At 39.4% G+C, this 20,556-nt stretch overlaps 1 protein-coding gene across 10 annotated transcripts in view; it reads left to right on the top strand.

Annotated features, from left to right (window-relative positions):
• Positions 1-1,146: 1,146 nt before the first annotated feature.
• The window catches only part of ATP6V0A1 (ATPase H+ transporting V0 subunit a1), a 59,361-nt gene continuing 39,951 nt past the window's right edge, over positions 1,147-20,556 (top strand). For 4 of the 10 annotated variants that reach the window (XM_060780970.2, XM_060780974.2, XM_060780976.2 and 1 more), the window contains exons 1-9: positions 1,147-1,254; positions 5,468-5,626; positions 5,980-6,058; positions 7,213-7,310; positions 8,510-8,638; positions 14,584-14,687; positions 16,579-16,705; positions 18,987-19,069; positions 19,261-19,354. In XM_060780970.2, coding sequence (XP_060636953.2) covers positions 5,510-5,626; positions 5,980-6,058; positions 7,213-7,310; positions 8,510-8,638; positions 14,584-14,687; positions 16,579-16,705; positions 18,987-19,069; positions 19,261-19,354 — 831 coding nt within the window. In that variant the 5' untranslated portion in view covers positions 1,147-1,254; positions 5,468-5,509. The other 6 variants (XM_060780975.2, XM_060780979.2, XM_060780980.2 and 3 more) reach the window with 4 other exon arrangements.

Genomic DNA, 20,556 nt, shown 5'->3' on the forward strand with positions numbered 1-20,556 from the left:
TGGATGGATGGATGGTATCCCTGGAGTGACTGGCTTGACCTTGAAGGAGCTGGGGGTGGTGACAGCCGACAGGGAGCTCTGGTGTGGGCTGGTCCATGAGGTCACAAAGAGTCGGAAACAACTGAATGAAGGAACAACAACAACAATTCCCCGTAGTAACCTATGGATGTGAGAGCTGGACCATAGGGACGGCTGAGCGAAGGAAGATAGATGCTTTTGAGCTGTGGTGCTGGAGGAAAGTTCTGAGAGTGCCTTGGACTGCGAGAAGATCCAACCAGTCCATCCTCCAGGAAATAAAGCCCGACTGTTCACTGGAGGGAAGGATAGTAGAGGCCAAGATGAAGTATTTTGGCCACATCATGAGAAGAAGGGAAAGCTTAGAGAAGAGAATGATGCTGGGGAAAATGGAAGGAAAAAGGAAGAGGGGCAGACCAAGGGCAAGATGGATGGATGGCATCTTTGAAGTGACTGGACTGACCTTGAAGGAGCTGGGGGTGGTGACGGCCGTCAGGGAGCTCTGGTGTGGGCTGGTACATGAGGTCACGAAGAGTTGGAAACGATTGAACTAATGAACAACAATTCTGCGTAGTAACCTATGGATGTGAGAGCTGGACCTTAGGGAAGGCTGAGCGAAGGAAGACAGATGCTTTTGAGCTGTGGTGCTGGAGGAAAGTTCTGAGAGTGCCTTGGACCGCGAGAAGATCCAACCTGTCTATACCTCAGGAAATAAAGGCCGACTGCTCATTGGAGGGAAGGATAGTAGAGGCAAAGATGAAGTATTTTGGCCACATCATGAGAAGAAAGGAAAGCATAGAGAAGACAATTATGCTGGGGAAAATGGAAGGAAAAAGGAAGAGGGGCCGACCAAGGGCAAGATGGATGGATGGTATCCTTGAAGTGACTGGCTTGACTCTGAAGGAGCTGGGGGTGGTGACGGCCAACAGGGAGCTCTGGCGTGGGCTGGTCCATGAGGTCACGACAACACACTGTCAGTCTGGATAGATTTTCAGAGGCGTATGACATCATCTACCCACCGCGGAGTGACGCCATCAGAACTGCGCCCGCCCACGGCTCCTCATCCAAAGCGAGCAGGCAGCAAAATGGCGGCGGTCCAGCCAGGCGCAGGCTCCGTTGCTAGGAAACCTCACTAACCGGGCGGAAGAAGGGAAGGGCTGTGCGTCCTTTACGTGCTGACGGTGATGACGGAAGTTCTGACGTTGCGTGTCCTGACTAGGCGCTGCGGCTGGTTTAAAGGTCTGTATGGAGGACGTCGGCTGGTTTTCTTCCCCAAAGATGGGAGGGGGTGGCAGGGCAGGTCAAAGGGAGGGGGGCAGGCTCTGAGATACATTTTTATCGCGGGACAACTGGGGTCCAAAGAGTATCTTGAGTGACCCCTTCCACTTCCAGGTTCACTGTCTTCGAGGCTATAATCTTCCAAAATATTATTGAGGTTTGTTCTCTGTGGGCGAGGAAGGGGAGATGTCTCTGTGAGGGAATTATTTAAAAGTCTCCTTGTTTGCCAAGGTTTTGAAATATTTCTTGAATATTTTATTGATATATATGTATTATTTATAACCATGTCTATTTTGGTGACCTGTATTAATCTGTTCTTTATATTATCTTGCAAATATTTCCTTGTTTTACTATTGGATTGGGTGGCTTTACAATATATTTTCCCCATGGTGTTGTAGACTCTCAGGGCCCTTCCACACAGCCTGGTATCCTAGCATATCAAGGCAGAAAATCCCAGTCAGATAACCTAGTTTAAAACAGATATTGTGGGATTTTCTGCCTTGATATGCTGGGCTATAGGGCTGCGTGGAAAGGCCTTCAGTTAACAAGGGGTTAACAACCCGGTGGCGCAGTGGGTTAAACCCCTGTGCTGGCAGGACTGAAGACCGACAGGTCGCAGGTTCAAATCCGGGGAGTGGCGGATGAGCTCCCTCTATCAGCTCTAGCTCCTCGTGCGGGGACATGAGAGAAGCCTCCCACAAGGATGATAAAAACATCAAATCATCCGGGCGTCCCCTGGGCAACGTCCTTGCAGACGGCCAATTCTCTCAAACCAGAAGCGGCTTGCAGTTTCTCAGGTTGCTCCTGACACAACCGAAAAAACAAGGGGTTCTTTCACACAGCCCACAATATCTGCTTTGAACTGGGTTGTCTCAGGGCCCTTTCATACCGGCCCTATATACCATGATCTGATCCCAGGTTTTCTGCTTTAAACTGGATTGTATGAGTCTGCACTGCCAGATAATCTGGGATAAACAGAAAACCTTGGATCAAATCCTGGGATATAGGGCCCTCAGACAGGCCCTATATCCCAGGATCTGATCCCAGGTTATCTGTTTATCCCAGATTATCTGGCAGTGTGAACACATAATTCAGTTCAAAGCAGAAAACCTAGGCTCAGACCCTGGGTTATAGGGTTTGTCTGGAAGGGCCCTAAGGCCCTTTCCACACAGCTGAATTAAATTCCACATTATCTGCTTCGAATTGGATTATATGGCAGTGTGAAATCAGATAACCCAGTTAAAGCAGATATTGTATTTTCTGCCATGGTAGTCTGGGTTATTATACAGCTGTGTGGAAGGGCCTTGAGTCCACACTGCCATAAATTCCAGTTCAAAGCAGAAAATGTAGGATTTTATTCAGCTGTGTAAAGGGGGCCCAAGACTCAATCAACCTGAACTGTCAAGCAACCAGCAAAAAATAAAAGAAATAATACTTTAAATTTTAAAAATCTGTTTTTGTAATACATTAAAACTGTGTTACATTAAGTTTGTCTCAATTTGCCTTTATTATTTTATTTCAATATTTCAGTACAAGTCAGTCAAGTCAATACAGAGCTTATGGTGTGGTATAGGCCTATTTTTAACAGTAACCCTCAAGCAATTACATTCATTTGGCATCAGCTATGGGTGCTGGTTAATTGAGAATCTACTGTATTTTAACGACAATTTGCTTTATTTTATATTCTGTTTTTTTGTATGTGTGTTATCAGGATAATTTGTATTGAGTCATATCTTTTGATAACCTGTATTGGTCAGTTTGCTTTATATTATATTGTATTTTATCAGGATAATTTGCTCTTACAAATAAGTTATATACCTTTACATTTTATTGACCCATCCCTCTCTATGTGTGTATCTATATATATGTATATATGAAGGTATATATGTTTATACATGTGTGTAGATATAAATATAGCGGAGCTTTGGTATTCCTGTGGTTGGTTCCAGGACCATCCATAGATACCAAAATCTATGGATGATTAAATCTTATTATATATAATAAAGTGGTCCACCTTATATAAAAAGACAAAATCAAGGTATAGTTTTTTGAAATTAAAAAAATGTTTTCAAGACATTGTGGTTGGAATCAATGGATATGGAAAACTGACTATATACAGTAGGCTCTCCATTAACTGGCACCTATAGAGATTGGCAGATGCCAGATAAATGTAGTTTCTGTTTGCTTGAGAGTTACTAATAAAATAGGCCTTATACTACTGGTATTGACTTGATATGAATGTTGAAGTATAGCAGTTAAAACCAAATAAGGACAAACATGATTAAATGGAACACAGTTTTACTGTATTGCAGTGGTTCTCAACCTGGGGTCCTCAGATGTTTTTGGCCTTCAACTCCCAGAAATCCTAACAGCTGGTAAACTGGTTGGGATTTCTGGGAGTTGTAGGCCAAAAACACCTGGGGACCCTAAGTTGAGAACCACTGCAAAGTGTATTGTAACATTACTTTTTATTAAAAGTATTTTTTTCCATTTGCTCGAGAGTTGGGTTGCTTGAGTTCCAGTTAACTGAGAACCTATTATATATATTTTCAGTTCGATGCTTTTGGCAGGATCTCTTGTTTTTAGTTGTTTTGTTTGTAAAGTGCCATATAAGTTGATGGTGCTATATAAGTGTCTGGTTTGTCTTTCTTAGCACAAGGGAGGAGAGGATTTCTCATCTATTATCCAAAGACCAGTTACTACTTATTTGGTTGCTTCTGTCTTGCAAATTGCTCAATAGTGAGTTTATGCTTTGATTCTTTTTTATGGGTTTGTAACATGACCATAAACTAGGCATTAGGCCAATGGTCAACATAGTACTAGGTATCCGATACCAGAGAAATCAGGCTTCCCCAAAGGATTTTGCAGTTCAGGAAGTGCTGCAGGAAAGAGAGGACTCACTGATTCTGGTGAAAGCAATGACATTCAGCAAAGCATGCTATTAGTCATAGTGGCAAAGCCTAATTGTGATGATGCTGGCAATTCTCTCATTTTGTGTTGATGAGATCCAAGGAATATTTTTTGTGTAAAGTCTGGCCTGGTTTTGTTAGCATGCAGTAAAATTGTAGCAGGCAGGGCAGTATGTGTAAAAATGTAGCTTTTAAATCTTTTAGTTCTCTTTACCCTTACAATTCTATTTTCTATTCCTTGGTTGTTGCTTATGATGATTGTTTTATTTTATTATTGGCATAATGTTTTTGTTGTTGTTTTATATTACTGTTATATTTTATATGCTATGTTTTACTCTGTGTTACTGGGCTTGGCCCCACGTAAGCTGCCCCGAGTCCCTTCGGGGCGATGGAAAATAAAAATAAAGTTATTATTATTATTATTATTATTATTATTCATTTTCCTCTCATTTGCATGTAGTCTAAAAAGTTGCAGAATTCGTATATTAATGGGGCTTCAGTTGTTCCTGGGCATTTACTAGGCCTGTTCCCTTCTGTTTAATTTTTGGATCAATTTCTGTTTTATTTGCGTGACAGAGGAGACCACAAAGTCAACCAGATTTGGCTTTCACTGGATAATCTGTGTGGACTGTGGCATCCGGATGCTCTCATATCCCTTAGTGAGAATGAGCTCTGAGTCCCTGTGCAGCCAGCTAAATCTGCCGCAGTGCTAATGCTCTTCTCTCATGATAGCTATCAGCTGATCAGCTGGTGGTTGCGTTTCTAGGACAGCAGCTTGCAGAAGATAGTAGACACCCACGTGATGGGCAGTTACTTGAAGCAGCTTTAGGCCTGAAGTTGAGAGGTGAATTTCAGGAGCAAAAGCATTCTTTCATTGCAGATGAGCTCAGCAGCAAGGACTAATTGTGTATCTGGATCTTGAAATGGTTGTATGTTTACAGATGCCACAAATGCATCATAAATCTCAAAATAATTATTTATGTTTTGTGTAAAGATTGTTACAGAATTTCTGTGTAGCTGAGCACAGATGGATTTGAGGCCAGCATTGCATGTTTTTTTTTTATAGCTCTTAACCGTTCACTGGGAAAGCAATAGGAGAAATTTGATTTTTATTGTGCTGGTCTGAAATCCTTTAAATGTTCCACAGATGCTACGGAAAGGAAGACATAAGTTCATTTATAGTATATGACACTTGTAGGCCCACATGGGAGATGTATATTGTTCTGAAGAGTCTCAGTTTTATTTCTTTGTTTTGCTTTTTTAAGGCATAAGATTTTGGCCCTAGTTTGACCGACTCCTTGTTCACCATGGGGGAGCTCTTCCGGAGCGAAGAAATGACCCTTGCACAACTTTTTCTTCAGTCTGAAGCAGCGTACTGCTGTGTCAGCGAACTGGGAGAACTTGGAAAGGTCCAGTTTCGAGATGTACGTATCTGCTTTTAATATCTTCTGAGTTAGTCCAGTAACTAATTGTGCTTTTACTGTCAGACTTAAAAGGAAGTTGTCTTCCTCTTATTTTAGCTGAATTTCTATTCTGTTTAAATATTAGCGGCCTTGATTTGGCTACAGGTAACTTTTATCATGTCTACTGTATTGATAAAACTTGTATTGATAGGTTACCAGTTGTGACAGAAAAGTGATTAGCTGAAATTTTAGTTTTTCTAATATAACAGCAGTTTAGCAAATTGCAAGAGGCCTTTGAGGAAGGCAAACACTGGTTCTCACTATCTCTCTACATACAGTTGTATGTCATGGTAATTATGTATTTTTATTGGCAGCTAAACCCAGATGTGAATGTGTTCCAACGTAAATTTGTTAACGAAGTTCGGAGGTGTGAAGAGATGGACAGGAAACTCCGTATGTCACTCCTGCTTTTGTGTTTTCCATTGTCTCTGTGTTGATTTATATAAATAAATCAGTTTGTGGGTCTTTTAAACCTTTCCTCACCTCTTTGTGCTAGACAACAAGATCTGTTTTTGTCCACTGCAAAAGATAGACTACCCCATAAAAACATAATAAAAGGCATGACTGATGGCTACATAATAGGTGGACTGTGTAAAAGAAAATAGTCCATGAGTGGCCACAGGAAATCTAAGGAGTCCTTATACAGAAAGTGACCCAGCTTTTAGAAATTTTTGCTGAAATTTGAGGAGAGCGACTTGTGATAATCTGATCTCTGGGCAACTTTTTAAAAACCATATATGTGCCATTACTCCTTATCCATCCTGAAATTATATGAAGTTCTATACCAGCGTTTCTCAATTTGGGGGGGGGGGGTCGCCAAAGACCATCAGAAAACACAGTATTTTCCATTGGTCATGGGGGTTCTGTGTGAGAAGTTTGGCCCAATTCTATCATTCTTGGGGGTGGGTGCTCTTTGATTGTAGGTGAACTATAAATCCCATCAACTACAACTCCCAAATGTCAAGGTCTCTGTCCCCCAAACTCCACCAGTGTTCACCTTTGGGCATATTGAGTATCTGTGCCAAGTTTGGTCCAGGTCCATCGTTGTTTGAGTCCACAGTGCTCTCTGGATGTGGGTGAACTATAACTCCAAAACTCAAGGTCAATGCCCACCAAACCCTTCCAGTACTTTCTGTTGGTCATGGGAGTTTTGTGTGCCAAGTTTGCTCCTATTCCATCATTGGTGGAATTCATAATGCTCTTTGATTGTAGGTTAACAATAAATCCCAGCAACTACAACTCCCAAGTGACAAAATCACAACAACATAAGGAACTGTATTAAGGGGTCACAGCATTAAGAAGGTTGAGAAACACTGGTCTATACAATTTTTCTTTCTTATTGTATGTTTGAATGTTTAACATTTGTTTATTACATGCTTCTTGGTTTTTAAAAATTGGAAGACATGTGTGTATGGGCTGATGGAGGGAGACAGCAGAGGTTTAGTTATAGGATGTGGATTAGCAGGTCCTTGGGAATTCCCTTTCTCCCCATAATATTACACACCCTGCTTCAATCACTTCATCATCAAAATTCTGTTTTTTTCCAGGATTTGTGGAGAAGGAGATTAAAAAGGCCAATATTCCTATCACAGACACTGGCGAGAATCCAGAGGTGCCATTTCCTCGTGACATGATCGATTTGGAGGTAAAGAATACTTTAGCTGAAGGGGCTTTGTGAAGTCTTCACATCTTGGAGTACCTTGGTGCTTTGCAAGGCTCTAACTTCTCTTGCTGTATGGTAGGCTATCAAAGTAGGCTGAGGTGTGGGAGGAAATAACCAGGACATTGGGGGATTCAGAGCATGTCTGAGAGTGCTATAATAGTTTGAGCGAATGCTTTGTGAATCATCTAGAGTTTGAAGATTCTCTTTGTAAATTGTATGGTGCAAACTGATATAATGTACATGTTAAATTTATGTATATGGCTTTTCTTCCTGAATAAAGTATGCTGGGAACAGACAAAGCAATATTCCTTGAATGTTGTAAAATTAAATTTTAGTTGTATTGTGAATCATTTGGTGCCCCCGGTTGCACAGTGGGTTAAACTGCTGAGCTGCTGAACTTGCTGACTGAAAGGTTGGCAGTTCGAATCCAGGGAGTGGGGTGAGCTCCTGCTATTAGCCCCAGCTTCTGCCAACCTAGCAGTTCGAAAACTTGCAAATGTGAGTAGATCATCAGGTACCGCTTCGACGGAAAGGTACCAGTGCTCCATGCAGTTATGCTGTTTCAAGTTCAGTTTATTACAGTCAATGACCAGCTCATGGGAAGAGGGACGCAGTCCTGCACAAACACATCTGGTCTAAGGGTCAAGAGATTTAAAACTTCAAAATTTTAAAACTCTAAAACTTGACCTTGGAGGCATCTACGGACAATGCTGGCTCTTCGCCTTAGAAATGGAGATGAGCACCGCTCCTCAGAGTCAGACATGATGATACAATACCAAGGGAAACCTTTACCTTTAGCTTAGTGAATCATTTAAAAATCTAAAAAAGAGTAAGATTATTTAAGTGTCACGGATCTCCACTCAGATTCCTAGAAAATGCTTTATTTTTAAAAGAAATATCTGGTTCTCTAAGAAATAAGAATTTTTCATAAATCGAATAATGACAGTCCTGCCAACTGGTTAATATCATTTGTATTAAGGATGTCTCTGTCTATTGAAGACAACTTTATTCAGCTTTGAGCTAAAGAGAAAGGTCTGCAGTTGGTACAGTGTGTGTATTGGCTTGAATGACCCTTGGACTGGGAGTGATCCAAACAGTGAAAGAAAGATATATATGCAGATGTTGACAGCTAATCGTTGACTCATTTTTTTCTTGTTTCCTTCTTCTTTTTATCCTTCAAGGCAAACTTTGAGAAGATTGAAAATGAGCTCAAAGAGATCAACACAAACCAGGAAGCATTGAAAAGGAACTTCCTAGAGCTGACGGAATTAAAATTCATACTGCGCAAAACACAGCAATTTTTTGACGAGGTCAGAATATCGTATAACTTTTGCCTCTTATGCAGCTGGGCCAGCTCATCACCACATTCCTCTTTGAAAATGCTTGTTTAAGTTGCAATTTTTGGGCAGAGGTGTTGGTTTTAAGAAAGGTCTGCAAGTTGTTTTGCATCATTCATATAAATATACAAGCCGGCCACCTCATGGCTTCATTATCTACAAGTTGCTGTTAGACAAAAAGTTCTTGTCTAGGCAAGAAGATTGCCCAGGCAGTTGTCAGGGGTGTGTGTGTATATCAGTTGTCAAGTATAAGTACTTCACGCTGTTAGACCTCTAAAATGATTACTGGAAGACTGCTGTAGAGTCCATTGTGGATACAGGAAAACAATAACAGTCAGAAGATTAGAATGTTTCCGGTGTTGCTCTTTATAGTTAAACAATACATGGAATATCCTGTATACATATGAAATGTGGAATACTAATTTTATTCTATAGTATTTTTTTCATATTCCAGTGTTAAAGCAGGCGAGTGGGAGACCACACTTGTGTCCTAGCTTGGCATTATCACTGTCATAGTAGGAGGCTCTTGTGTACCCAGGCCTGCTGCTCAGGAATATGAACTCCAAGTTTCTTGCCTCCTGGGTGGCTAGGTTTTTTTTTTAATTTTCCCCTCTCTACTAGCCTTTTAGGAAGGGTAATAGGGAAAGTGAATCAGCAAGGATTTCTGAGAGATTATTAAAATAATTTTATAAGCAAAGCCAAATTAATACTTTGAAAAGGTTGAGCTTCCAGATTATGTAGGGATAGAACACATTCAGATTTAGGTTCTTAAATCTTATCCACTAGAGATACTGAGTACATTAAATGCATTGTGTAAGTCATTGTGATGTGTTATGGCCACCTTGGGTGTAGTGCTAGTTGCTTGTAACCAGTAGCACACCCTCTTTCTAATTAAACACTTCAAGCAAACTTGATTCATAATGTTGCTTCCTCCAAATCCTCCTTGAAAGATTCTTACTGCTGCTTCATCTCTTCACTTGCTCTGTGGATGATACAATGGGGAAGATGATCAATAATGTGTCTGGTGCTTTGTCTTCCAAGTGCTGAGTGTCACTTTACAGAGAGTGATATTTGGTGTGGTAGTCTAATAGATGGGCTTGGCTTGGCAACTGCCACCTTTAGAAATATGTTTCTTCTGCTTTGGAAATGTAAATTTAATCACTTAACCGTAACAACAACGGAAAAACACTTGAAAATGTAGTTTTTGGGAAAGCATCCAATCTTGGTGAAATTTGTGCTTTGCTGATTTTTCATTTTCCTGGCAGCATACGTCTATGTGAGTTAATGTTGAACCTTGTGTGTTGTTTGACAACTCACTTAACTGACATACCTCTTCATTCTTTTCTGAAGAGCAGGCTTATGTTGGACTACATGGCACTACTGCTAAATGTTGAGTTTAGGTTAATGGTGTGGTGATTTTGTATAATGTTGCCTTAATTATAGCTGTGCCTCGTTTTCAATGTCTTTTTAAGCAACAGTCTAAACATACTGTGACTTTGAGGTCTTTGAACATTGCTGGACATATATTTGCCCTGAATGATGTTTTAAGATACAGATGTGACTGAAAAAGACGAAACTTAGGATTAGTTTTTAGAAGTGGCAGCAACTTGTGTCCAAATCGTATTACTTTAAACTGCAGGTGGAGGAGGATATGATGTACTATTCTTGCTAAACAGAAATATTATCTTCTGTTTGGCATATGGTTTCTATATGCAGAACCTTTTTTGTTTGGGGACAAATATTCCATCATGTAAATTCCGCTTGCATTTTGAACTGATACAGTCCACCTCATCTGTTGCCAAGAACCTCACAAATAAAGTGGTGCAGGATGGTCAATGTCACATGCTGAAAGTTGCAGTTAACTGCACAAAGTATTTCTTTAATGTTTTCAGTATTTAGAACCATTTTAGCAACTGTTTGGATTAGCCAAACCAGTATGAACATTATGTACTGTGTAACTTTCCACTGAAATGCAGCTTCCGCAGTGTCATGAGTTACTTCATGTTTATTCTTTGAACAACTTCACATAAATAGACAGATGGTTCGTCAGTGATCCAGATTTGAGGCAGTACTTCTTAAGGTGGCACAGCCTCTTTGTTGCTCTGTCTTCCATTCCTTATTCTTGGTACTGAGAGTCTTGCTGCATTCAACATTTGAAGATTTTTGTAAATTGTTGGGGGGAGTTTGCAAAATATTGGTAATTTGACAGTAAGAAATGGTTTGCAAGGCAAGACTTTGATATGAAGAATTTTTGGCTGAAAGAAATTGACCCTTCTTGGTTTGCCATAGTAGCTATTTCTTGACTGTGAAAAAAAAAAGAATGCAATGGTGTTGATTCTGTTAACTGGTGATCCTTTTCTCAGTCTTCATATTCTTGCTTTGTGTAAAACAGAGAAAACTGGAGAAATATCTCTGAATCTAATAGCCAGAGTAGATTGGAAGAAGACTGGAAAAGTAATGGTTAATGGCATGCAGTTCCCATCTCCTCCCTCTGATTTCTTTCTTTTTCTTTCATCATTTGCAGTCTTTAGTTCTCATTCTTCATCTATTCCTCTCATTGGTGGTCCTTGCTGCAGGCTTTGAAGACTGTGGAAAGTGTTTCTGTGTTCAATCTTGATGTTTGTTTAAGGGCTACCAGAAGGACCTTGAGTTGTATCTCCTGCACAGTTGTCTGTTAAGGCTGCTTTCAGAACATGGGTATTTTCACTGTGTTCCCTTTCCTCTATAGTTGATGCTACCTGATGGTAGAGATATTGACTTGGGTCTAAATCTTAGCGTAAGTCATGTAGAGTAGGCCCATTGAATTAAGTGGAAATATAATCAGCACGTATAAATTCCATGGATTCAACTGATCTGCTGCACTTCAGACTTGCAACTAATTTAGTTCCCAGTTCCTGTTGAAGGGGAGTAATCTCACCATAAATACCAGTGTGAGCTCTCCTTAGAGGTAACATTTGTCCTCCCTTGCAATGAGCAGATCCTGAAGTATTCCATGGGGTTCATGGTAAAAATGGCAGTGGAAGAGATGTAAACCCTGAAGAGATGCAGGTTTTGAAATGAGCCTGAGCTTTCTGCCTCTTCTTGATTTCTCTTTGGCTTTTTTTTTTTAAAAAAAGAATGATTTTTGGCAGTGCAACTTTGCAGTGATATTATTTTTTGTATTGACAAATGCAACTCAAGATTCTTCATTTAAAAACCACGTGTCTTTTGTGTGTGTATTGGAGTAGTTCTGCTTTGGAGTACAGTGACATTTATTTTCTGCTTTCTTTGTTCTGCTTCTTGGTGAAGACACAGTCAGCAGGGAGCTTCACGTTAGAATTTACAAAAGTGGCAAACCAGAGAATTAAGTGGGCTTCAAGGTAGATTAATGTGTTTATTATTAAAGGAGTCTAGTTTAGAGGTAAATATACATAAATATAATTTGAGCTAGTTCACATAATGCATTATAATTCTCTATTCACTGGATTTCCACAGAACAGAACCTCTATTGACTACCCAAAACGCACAAAATATGGTGCATCATGCAAGCTTTCAAAACTTCATTGTTTTCTTCATCAGGCAAAGATGTTAAAAATTATATAATAGAAGAGAAGTGATAATGTTAGAACCACAGAGTATGTTTTGTCTCGGATGTCATTTATTTAATTCAATAAAGGTATCACTGTCCTGTAGTTTTTGGATTTAATTGTGTTTTGCTGAATGTTTCCTGGTTTTCAAGATATGAAATCAAAACATGTTGTACCTTTCTGAGAGGTTACAAACATTAAAGAATTAAGTTTCAGTCCATTAGCTCTCTCTAGCTATAGTTTCCCCTTTTGCAGCAAAATTTAGTATCTTTAAATCCAGGTGTTGGGGAAATAGCAAAATACAATTAAAGACACAGTGATAATTTATTGGGTCAGTCAATATGCATCTGAACTGACCACAGAAGTTACATCTCAGACAAAATATAGGGCTGTAACATAATCACTTTTCTTCTGATGTATGATTTTAACATGTTTGCCTGAAGAAGAAGCCAGTGAAGCTTTGAAAGCTTGCAGACAACCAAATGTATTTTGTGCATTTTGGTTGTCTGTTTTGTGGATTTTGTATTCTCTTGTATTTTGCCGCATGTCCAACACAGGTACCCATGAATATATTTCCAGTGTCTGGAATGTTACATGAAAGATGTTGCACACATAACATACATGTGATTAATTTGCCACATGTATGTTAGGTGTGCAGCATCTTCTATGCAACTGCATTGAATCTCCATTTTATGGGAAGTGTGTGGCCCTGAGTCATTTGAATGTAATGCAGAAATGCACAAAGATCCAAAATTGATTACACCTGATTATAATCTGTAAAAAAGAGTTTTTTTCTGAAGGTTATTATTATAACATGCAGATAGGAACTGGCAGAGCAGGAGAGCATATTTGGTCTGAGAAACATCATTATGATTTGATCTAGACAGCATAATAAGCCAGAGTGTAGAATAAGGCAGGTTGCTGGTGCATGTTGCCAAGTTAGTCCCATTGCAAAAGGAAGAGGTTAAATAAACCAGGGACCTTATTTATTGTGATACCTGGACCTGGTATTCTGGCTTTCCTCTCTCTAGACAAGCTAATGTCTTATTCTTCTGGCTTGTTTGGAAAGCAATGAGCTGGGTTTGGATGTTATAATAAACAAACCACAGACATAAAGTCTATGGCACTTTTGATTAAATTTTCCCAAAAGCTCCAGAAAAGATGGAGCTTGGCTGATTATAAAATCTGAATATGGCCAGCACCTTGAGATTTGCCACCTTGAGATCTATTGTAAGGAGTCCTTTTGCACTTAGATTGACAAATCTATATATACACCACCATGTTCTCATGGCTTGTTATTGGCCTAATGTATGTTTTCCAAATCACATACTTGCTTTAGTTTTCAGCAGCTCTTGCATGCATCAGGAGGTAGAAGACTATCCCTCCAACTCTAGTTTTGTATGCTTCTTTTCTTTAAAATGTTTCTCTTTACTGTGTGGGCTGTCAAGATACAAATTATTTTAACTGTTTTGTCATGTTAATGCTGCTTCCAAAGGTGTGGCATCAACATCTTTTTTCTGAACTGTATCATTAGTGGTTATGCAAGTTAAGTTCCCAGAACTGTCAGTCAACTATTCACAGAGTGAAATTAACATACATATCCCTACTTATTTGAGTAATCACAAAGGTGATATACAGTTGTATACAATATTTCAAGTCATGCTTGCTTTGTGTGAAAAGAAGCATGTTGTGAGTGACTATTGGGCATCAAAGCACTTTATGAGTATGCCAACTGAGCTGCAGAAAATACAAATTACTTTTTGTCAAAATAGGACTTAAGGGATCTTGGGAGTTACAGTCACAAAACAGCTGGAGGTCTCTACTCTGGTATAAAATTATGGTTTTTTTTTCTTTTTTCTTCTTTTTCTTTTGCTCTTCAATGTGAAACTTAGAGTATATATAGTGCAGTGTATATAGTATCACGTGCTTGGCCTAGTAATCTCAGTGTCAGGTCCTCAGTTGCTTTTTGCCTTATATTCTGGAATACCTTCATTGACAAATAGAGTATGTGTTCCCTGCCCTCCCCGTTAATATGGAAAAGTGACATAATTCACAGTTAAATGTTTGGGAAATGTTTCTTTGCCATCATAATTCTGTGGAGCTTAACTTGCAATCCAGAACAGTTTTTGCCCAGCTCCTAAGACTGGTGTGTTTCATAAGCATCTTGCTTATTTCCTTCTGTTGGTTTTCCATAGATTCCTTGCTCACCTTTTCATATTTTCATAGAGCTGTCTCTTCTCTCTCATTTTATCTCTCTTTTCTGTCTGCTTCTGTTCATTCATCTCCTGGTTCCTCATCCCCCTGCATGCCACTAACTAGTTTCATTAGATATTAATTGATTTGTGAATTCAGGCTGAATTGCATCATCAGCAGATGGCGGATCCCGATTTGTTGGAGGAGTCCTCATCACTGCTGGATCCAAGTGAAGTGGGAAGAGGAACCCCACTGCGACTGGGGTATGTAATATGTTTATGTTTTCATAACAGTCATTTGTTGCTTTGTAGACTCTCTTCTAAGGCACTGACAATAGGACTTTAACCTGCATTCTTTCATCCTCTTCTTGGTTCCTTATCCAGGTAACCAGAAGAGAACAGGTCAATCCTTTTGGATATTTTGCATTTAACACATCAGCTCACTCTAGGAATTCACTTACTAGATGTTAGATCAATTAGCACATTTTAATTAATTAATAATGAGTGAATGGGGATCTAGATGTGACTCAGTTCACCTCTTGATCCAGGGATGGACAACCACAATTTTCTGCCGCTTGGAAGCCTCCAATGGCCACAAAAACTGCATGCAAGCACGTTTACAGAAACTAATTCAAAATTCGAGGTTGAAAGCCTCATTTTTTTTAGCATTAAGGGTAAATTGCTGTGATTGATTTTTGTAGAAGAGGAAATTTAGCCTCTAAGAGCTGAGAAAAAAGGAAAAATTCAGAGACTTTGGTGGAGTTGTCTGCAAAAAACAGCCAGGGTGTATGTGTGTCAATTCCCCTCACCTGTCTGATTTTCTCTAAGTTTGGTATTATACTTTGATGTTTGCTCATTTTTTTCTTTGCTATACTGTTTTCTTTCTTTATAATTTCATATCTTAAGGAATTTTGAAGAACAAACCTGCAATATGGGCAATGAATGTTAACCATATTACAAGTTTGGTCGTCAGAACTACTGTCAGCCACTGCTGTGTAGGTTTGCGGCTTATGGTGTTACTGGTTAGCAACTATGAGAGCAAAATTTAATTTTTGGTTCAGGACCAATTTTTCTAAAAGTCTATTCAAAGAGTTTCATAATATGGGCAGAATGGGTTTTTAATAGATGGAATCTTCCAAACACTCCCATTATCTTTTGAGAGTGAAACTTGTTTACATTTTGCTCAGTTCAGACATTACTCCAGATGATGGCTTGAGTTGATCATATCTAAAATCCAAAGAAGAGTTTGAATGTACAAGAAGCAAACTATATACAGCAGTTCTCAATCTGTGGGTCCCCAGATGTTTTGGCCTTCAACTCCCAGAAATCCTAATGGCTGGCAAACTGGCTGGGATTTTTAGGAAATGTAGGCCAAAACACCTGAGGACCCACAGGTTGAGAACCACTGATATAGAGCATATAGCTTTTGTTTTCTTTTATCTAAGTACTGTGCCTTTAAGTACATAGTTATCTCCTTGATTGATTGATTTGCACGCCCTATCCCCTCCGAAAAATTTCCATCCCAGTTATATCCTACCTTGCTCATGTCCAGCATTATTTTTTAAATTTTAAATTTTACATTTGGTTCAGCCTTAGGTTTTAAATGCTTGTTGTGCTACTGTACTGCTTTATTTTATTTTATTTTTGTTTATGAGATGTATTTTAACTGTTTTTGTTATTGTTTGTTGCTATTGTTTTATTATTGATGTGTTGTGGGCTTGGCCTCATGTAAGCCGCACCGAGTCCCTTGGGGAGATGGTAGCGGGATATAAATAAAGATTATGATGATGATGATGATGATGATGATTATTATTATTATTCAAGGATTTTTGGGGTAGGTGAAGCCAATAAGGATGCCGTATCAATTCGGACAACATCCCAAATAAAAATAGTAGACAATAGGTTTTGTACTTGAAACTGGCTTTTTGTTTGCTGGCCAGTTGCAAACCTATGGTTTGTTGATTCATACTTACTTGGTTTGGGTGATTTCTGAATTTTCTTTTATAGCTCCACAGTGTGACTTCATATCTCGGGGGCAGGGCAGGTGGGGGGGGGGGGAGAGGGATTCTATGTTCTTATATACACTCTGCTGATGAGTACATTGTTCTAACACATTATGCCATTTCCTTTTGCCTTGCACTTGTACCATGGACAGATTTGTGGCTGGTGTCATTAGCCGTGAGCGGATCCCCACTTTCGAACGAATGCTATGGAGGGTATGCCGTGGAAACGTCTTCCTGCGTCAAGCTGAAATTGAGAATCCACTGGAAGATCCTGTCACGGTACAAAACCTATTTTTATTCAAGCAATCTGCTGTGCTGTGATATGCCAAAGCTTTTAGCCTAGCCTTTAATGTATTGTTTTTCTTGACAAGACATGGATTAAAACATGGTTTCTGCTATGGATTTGGGTGAAGGCTTATTTTCATTGTGTTATGTGAAATCAAGGGACCACTTGGATTGCTGCGAAGCTCTGTATCATATCAAGTTAATGTGGGAGACAAAAAGTGTGCCATCTACTATGTCAGTAGCCTAAAAAATGTAATTGTATTTTTAAAACCCAACACAAGTGATTCAGCTTCAGAATTTGAATAATTTCTCAGATGGGTTTAAATTTGTGTACTCTGATATAGGTGTTCTATATATTTAAATCTGCACTGGATTTTAAAGATGACCACTTAATTTGGAGGCGCACTACATATGGTTCTGCAAATGCACCTATCAGGTGACCCAAAATGTACCACTAAAATTTGTCTTGAAGAAGGCTTTCTGAGTCACCTTCCCTCTATCATGAATTGATAAAGTTCTAACTGCTATTAAGTTTGCATATAGTGCTATGATTCTCATCAGGATTGCACAAAAGTTTCCTGATGAAGGCAACTCGGTTTCTTGTTTGAACAAATGCAGGAAGGCAGGGAATTGCTATCTGAGCCTGGCCAGTGGCCTGAGGAATGCACCTCTAGCCTCCCTGGAGAGCTCAGGGGTTGGACTCCAAAGTACACCCGAGGCATGAGTTCCTTTCCATTCACTTCTGGTTGTTTACTCCAAAGCTTATTCTTGTCCAGCTACTTAGCTTATCGGGCTGGTTTTTTGGTTTTATTAGGATTCTTCTTTACCTTCAAAGTTCATTAACTGAGTTGAATATTCTCCCTCCATCCTCTTTTGTAGAAGCCTAGCGAGGTGCCCTTTAATTTCCAGTTAGACTATTTGATATTCTTTCTGGATAGTTGTGAAGTTGTGAACTGGATGGACATTGAAATCAGCCTGACCAGTTCAAAAGTGGCTCTTGAAAGTCATGGCAGTCTATTTCTGCAAAATCTATAAGCAAGTTTACCTGGCAACTATTGTATGGTTTTTAACTATACAGAGGCTGCTGAGATGTGTGGAGTTTAAAAGGCTATAACATGGCTATGGGAACAACCCTGGGGGCAGGTTTTGCAGCAGTGTGACTCTCACAGCTTTCAAGAAACATTGAGGCAGACTTCAAAATTTATCTAGCTGTGTTTCCGGGTTTTCACAACTTAGTTTCATTATGGGGCTTCTATTGAGAAAGATGCTGGTCATGCAGTTAAGTAACTAAGCTACAAATGACTTTTTTTTAAACAAGACGAATGACCCCTGATTTTGATCTTGTGATAGGACTTGAATCCATTTGCTCCTTACTTTTAAAAAAAATATTTATTGTTTTACTCCACTCCCACCCTCCGCCCTTTCCCCTTGGACATAGCCTTTGTACAATAAACTACAGAAATTACATTTGAAATATCAGTCTTAATCTCCATTTTTCCACTCCACATCTTTGCTTCTTACTGTGAACCTAATTCAGATTAAACCCTTGTGCCGGCATGACTGCTGACTGAAAGGTCGGCGGTTCGCATCCGGGTAGTTTGGGTTGAGCTCCTATCTGTCAGCTCCAGCTTCTCATGTGGAAACATGAGAGAAGCCTCCCACAGGATGGTAAAATATCCGGACGTCCCCTGGGCAACGTCCTTGCAGACGGCCAATTCTCTTACACCAGAAGCAAACTGCAGTTTCTCAAATTGCTCCTGACATGAAAAAAAATCCTATACTTGCTGTTCACACTTGAAGAAGATTTGCCATTGATTAAAGAGTCTGGAATGGGTTTTGAGGGGGTAATTGGATGTGTGTAGCTTTGCTTTTCTTTGCCATGCATGGCAAGGCTGTCTTGCTTGAGTTCTCTAGCATAGGTTATTCCATCTTTGGAGGTTGATGCACAAGAATAGATTTCCTCCCAGCATTCCCGGGACTACTCTGCTGTATCATGAAAAGCTTTTTGTCTTAACTAAAGCAATATAGTCGTTTTTATTCCTCCTGGCTGTTTTTCAAGATGTTTAAGGCAATCTGCTTTTTACATATAGAGTCTCTCATCATGTATTCCTCACAACATCCCTGGGTTCTCTGTAGAAGAACATTAAACCTATTGGCTGGTTAATGAATAGCCCAGTACTGCTAGTGCTTGAGACATTGTAGGGTTAACTCCAAACATTTATTTTGTTATTGCTATGAAAATTCTCTTTCCATTAGTTTATTTTTTTTCTTCTAGGGTGACTACGTGCACAAGTCTGTGTTCATTATTTTCTTCCAAGGTGACCAACTGAAAAACAGAGTTAAGAAGATCTGTGAAGGGTAAGCAAGTTGTAGTAAAGGCTTATTTGTGTCTCGTTTGAGTTGAAGCAACCCATACAACTCATCTGAATTCTCTTTTCTTTGAAAGACAATTGATATAACCCTGTTTTCTATCAATCACTTTTCATTTAGAGCTGGCATTTACATGTTTAGCATCCCTTCATCTTAGTAGCTGTCCATGTGTCTTTCAGATTCCGGGCTTCTCTCTATCCCTGCCCAGAAACACCCCAGGAGAGGAAGGAAATGGCTGCTGGAGTCAACACCAGGATTGATGACCTTCAGATGGTATAAGTAGTGGTGGGAATAAGAAGAGGGAGGTTTTTTCCTTCTTTGTTATAATGGCTTTACCTTTGAGCTTTCAGTTGTTCTCTGCCATGCTTCCTGTCTTTTAGTAGGTTTGTCTGTACTCCCACAGTGTTTCTCATTTAGCTACATCAACGATGGGAATTGTGCAGCTCCCTGGATATTTTTGAACTGCAGTTCTCAGCATTGTGTCATTGGATCTTGGGAGTTGCCGTCCAACAACTCTTGGAAGATTGCACAGTTCCCATCTCAGTCTAAATTTTAAAAACGCTGTGGATCTGATATCTAATGCAACTTGTTTCTAGAAAGAGAAGTGGTATTGCCCTTATTGTGTCTTTTTATGGGATTTTGGAAGGTTTTGCAGTTCCTTTGGGTCTGCTGCACTACTGCTTTATTGTGTATTTTTTGTGTGTGCAAAGGAATAATATTTTAATACATTTTGCGAATGTGCTGAAGCTGGTAACATCTCAGTAATACTGATGATCCCTTTGTATTGAGTGACATCCAAAAGTTCCGGGGAGTATTTCCCTAACTGGGCAAGCCCATGAGAATGAATGATACTACCAATAAAAAACCCTAAGAATTCCAATAATATGAGCATGGGGGCATTCAAACCCTACTGTATTTCCCCTATACTGCAGCTTGATAGATAATAGTGTAGGGAGAGGGGGGGAAACAAGCCAGCCTGTATCTGATTTTGCTCTGTTGTGTATTTTTGATTACACAAGATAGGTGTTATCTTCCTCCAGTTAATAAGTTTATATAACAATTACGGTACATTCACAATTGAGATTCCATAATACAAATTATGTATATGATGTTTCAGGTTCAACCTGATCAACAAATGAGAGCTGCATGGTATCCATTTGTTTTCCTCACTTCTGTACATGAAGCGGTTCCGGCCCAAGAAAATTTAGTCCCCAATATAGGCCTTTAAACTTTTGATAGTGTCATCGAATTATTTCAGATTGTTTTGACATCTGAGTAGGCATTAATGTATGAGGCACTTTTTGAAAACAATTTCAGTCTTCCTTCTGACCTCATTATATGATTATATGACTAAGTTTTAAATTTCTTTATGTGCTGACTCCACATTGGTTATGTTTTTTGATGAATATGAAGGTAGCCTTGAGAGAGTACCAGATTCTCCATTTAGTAGCTGTCACAATGATGGCATCACACTT

This window comes from Anolis sagrei, chromosome 6, assembly GCF_037176765.1.
Source record: "Anolis sagrei isolate rAnoSag1 chromosome 6, rAnoSag1.mat, whole genome shotgun sequence".
Classification (NCBI taxonomy): Eukaryota; Metazoa; Chordata; class Lepidosauria; order Squamata; family Dactyloidae; genus Anolis; species Anolis sagrei.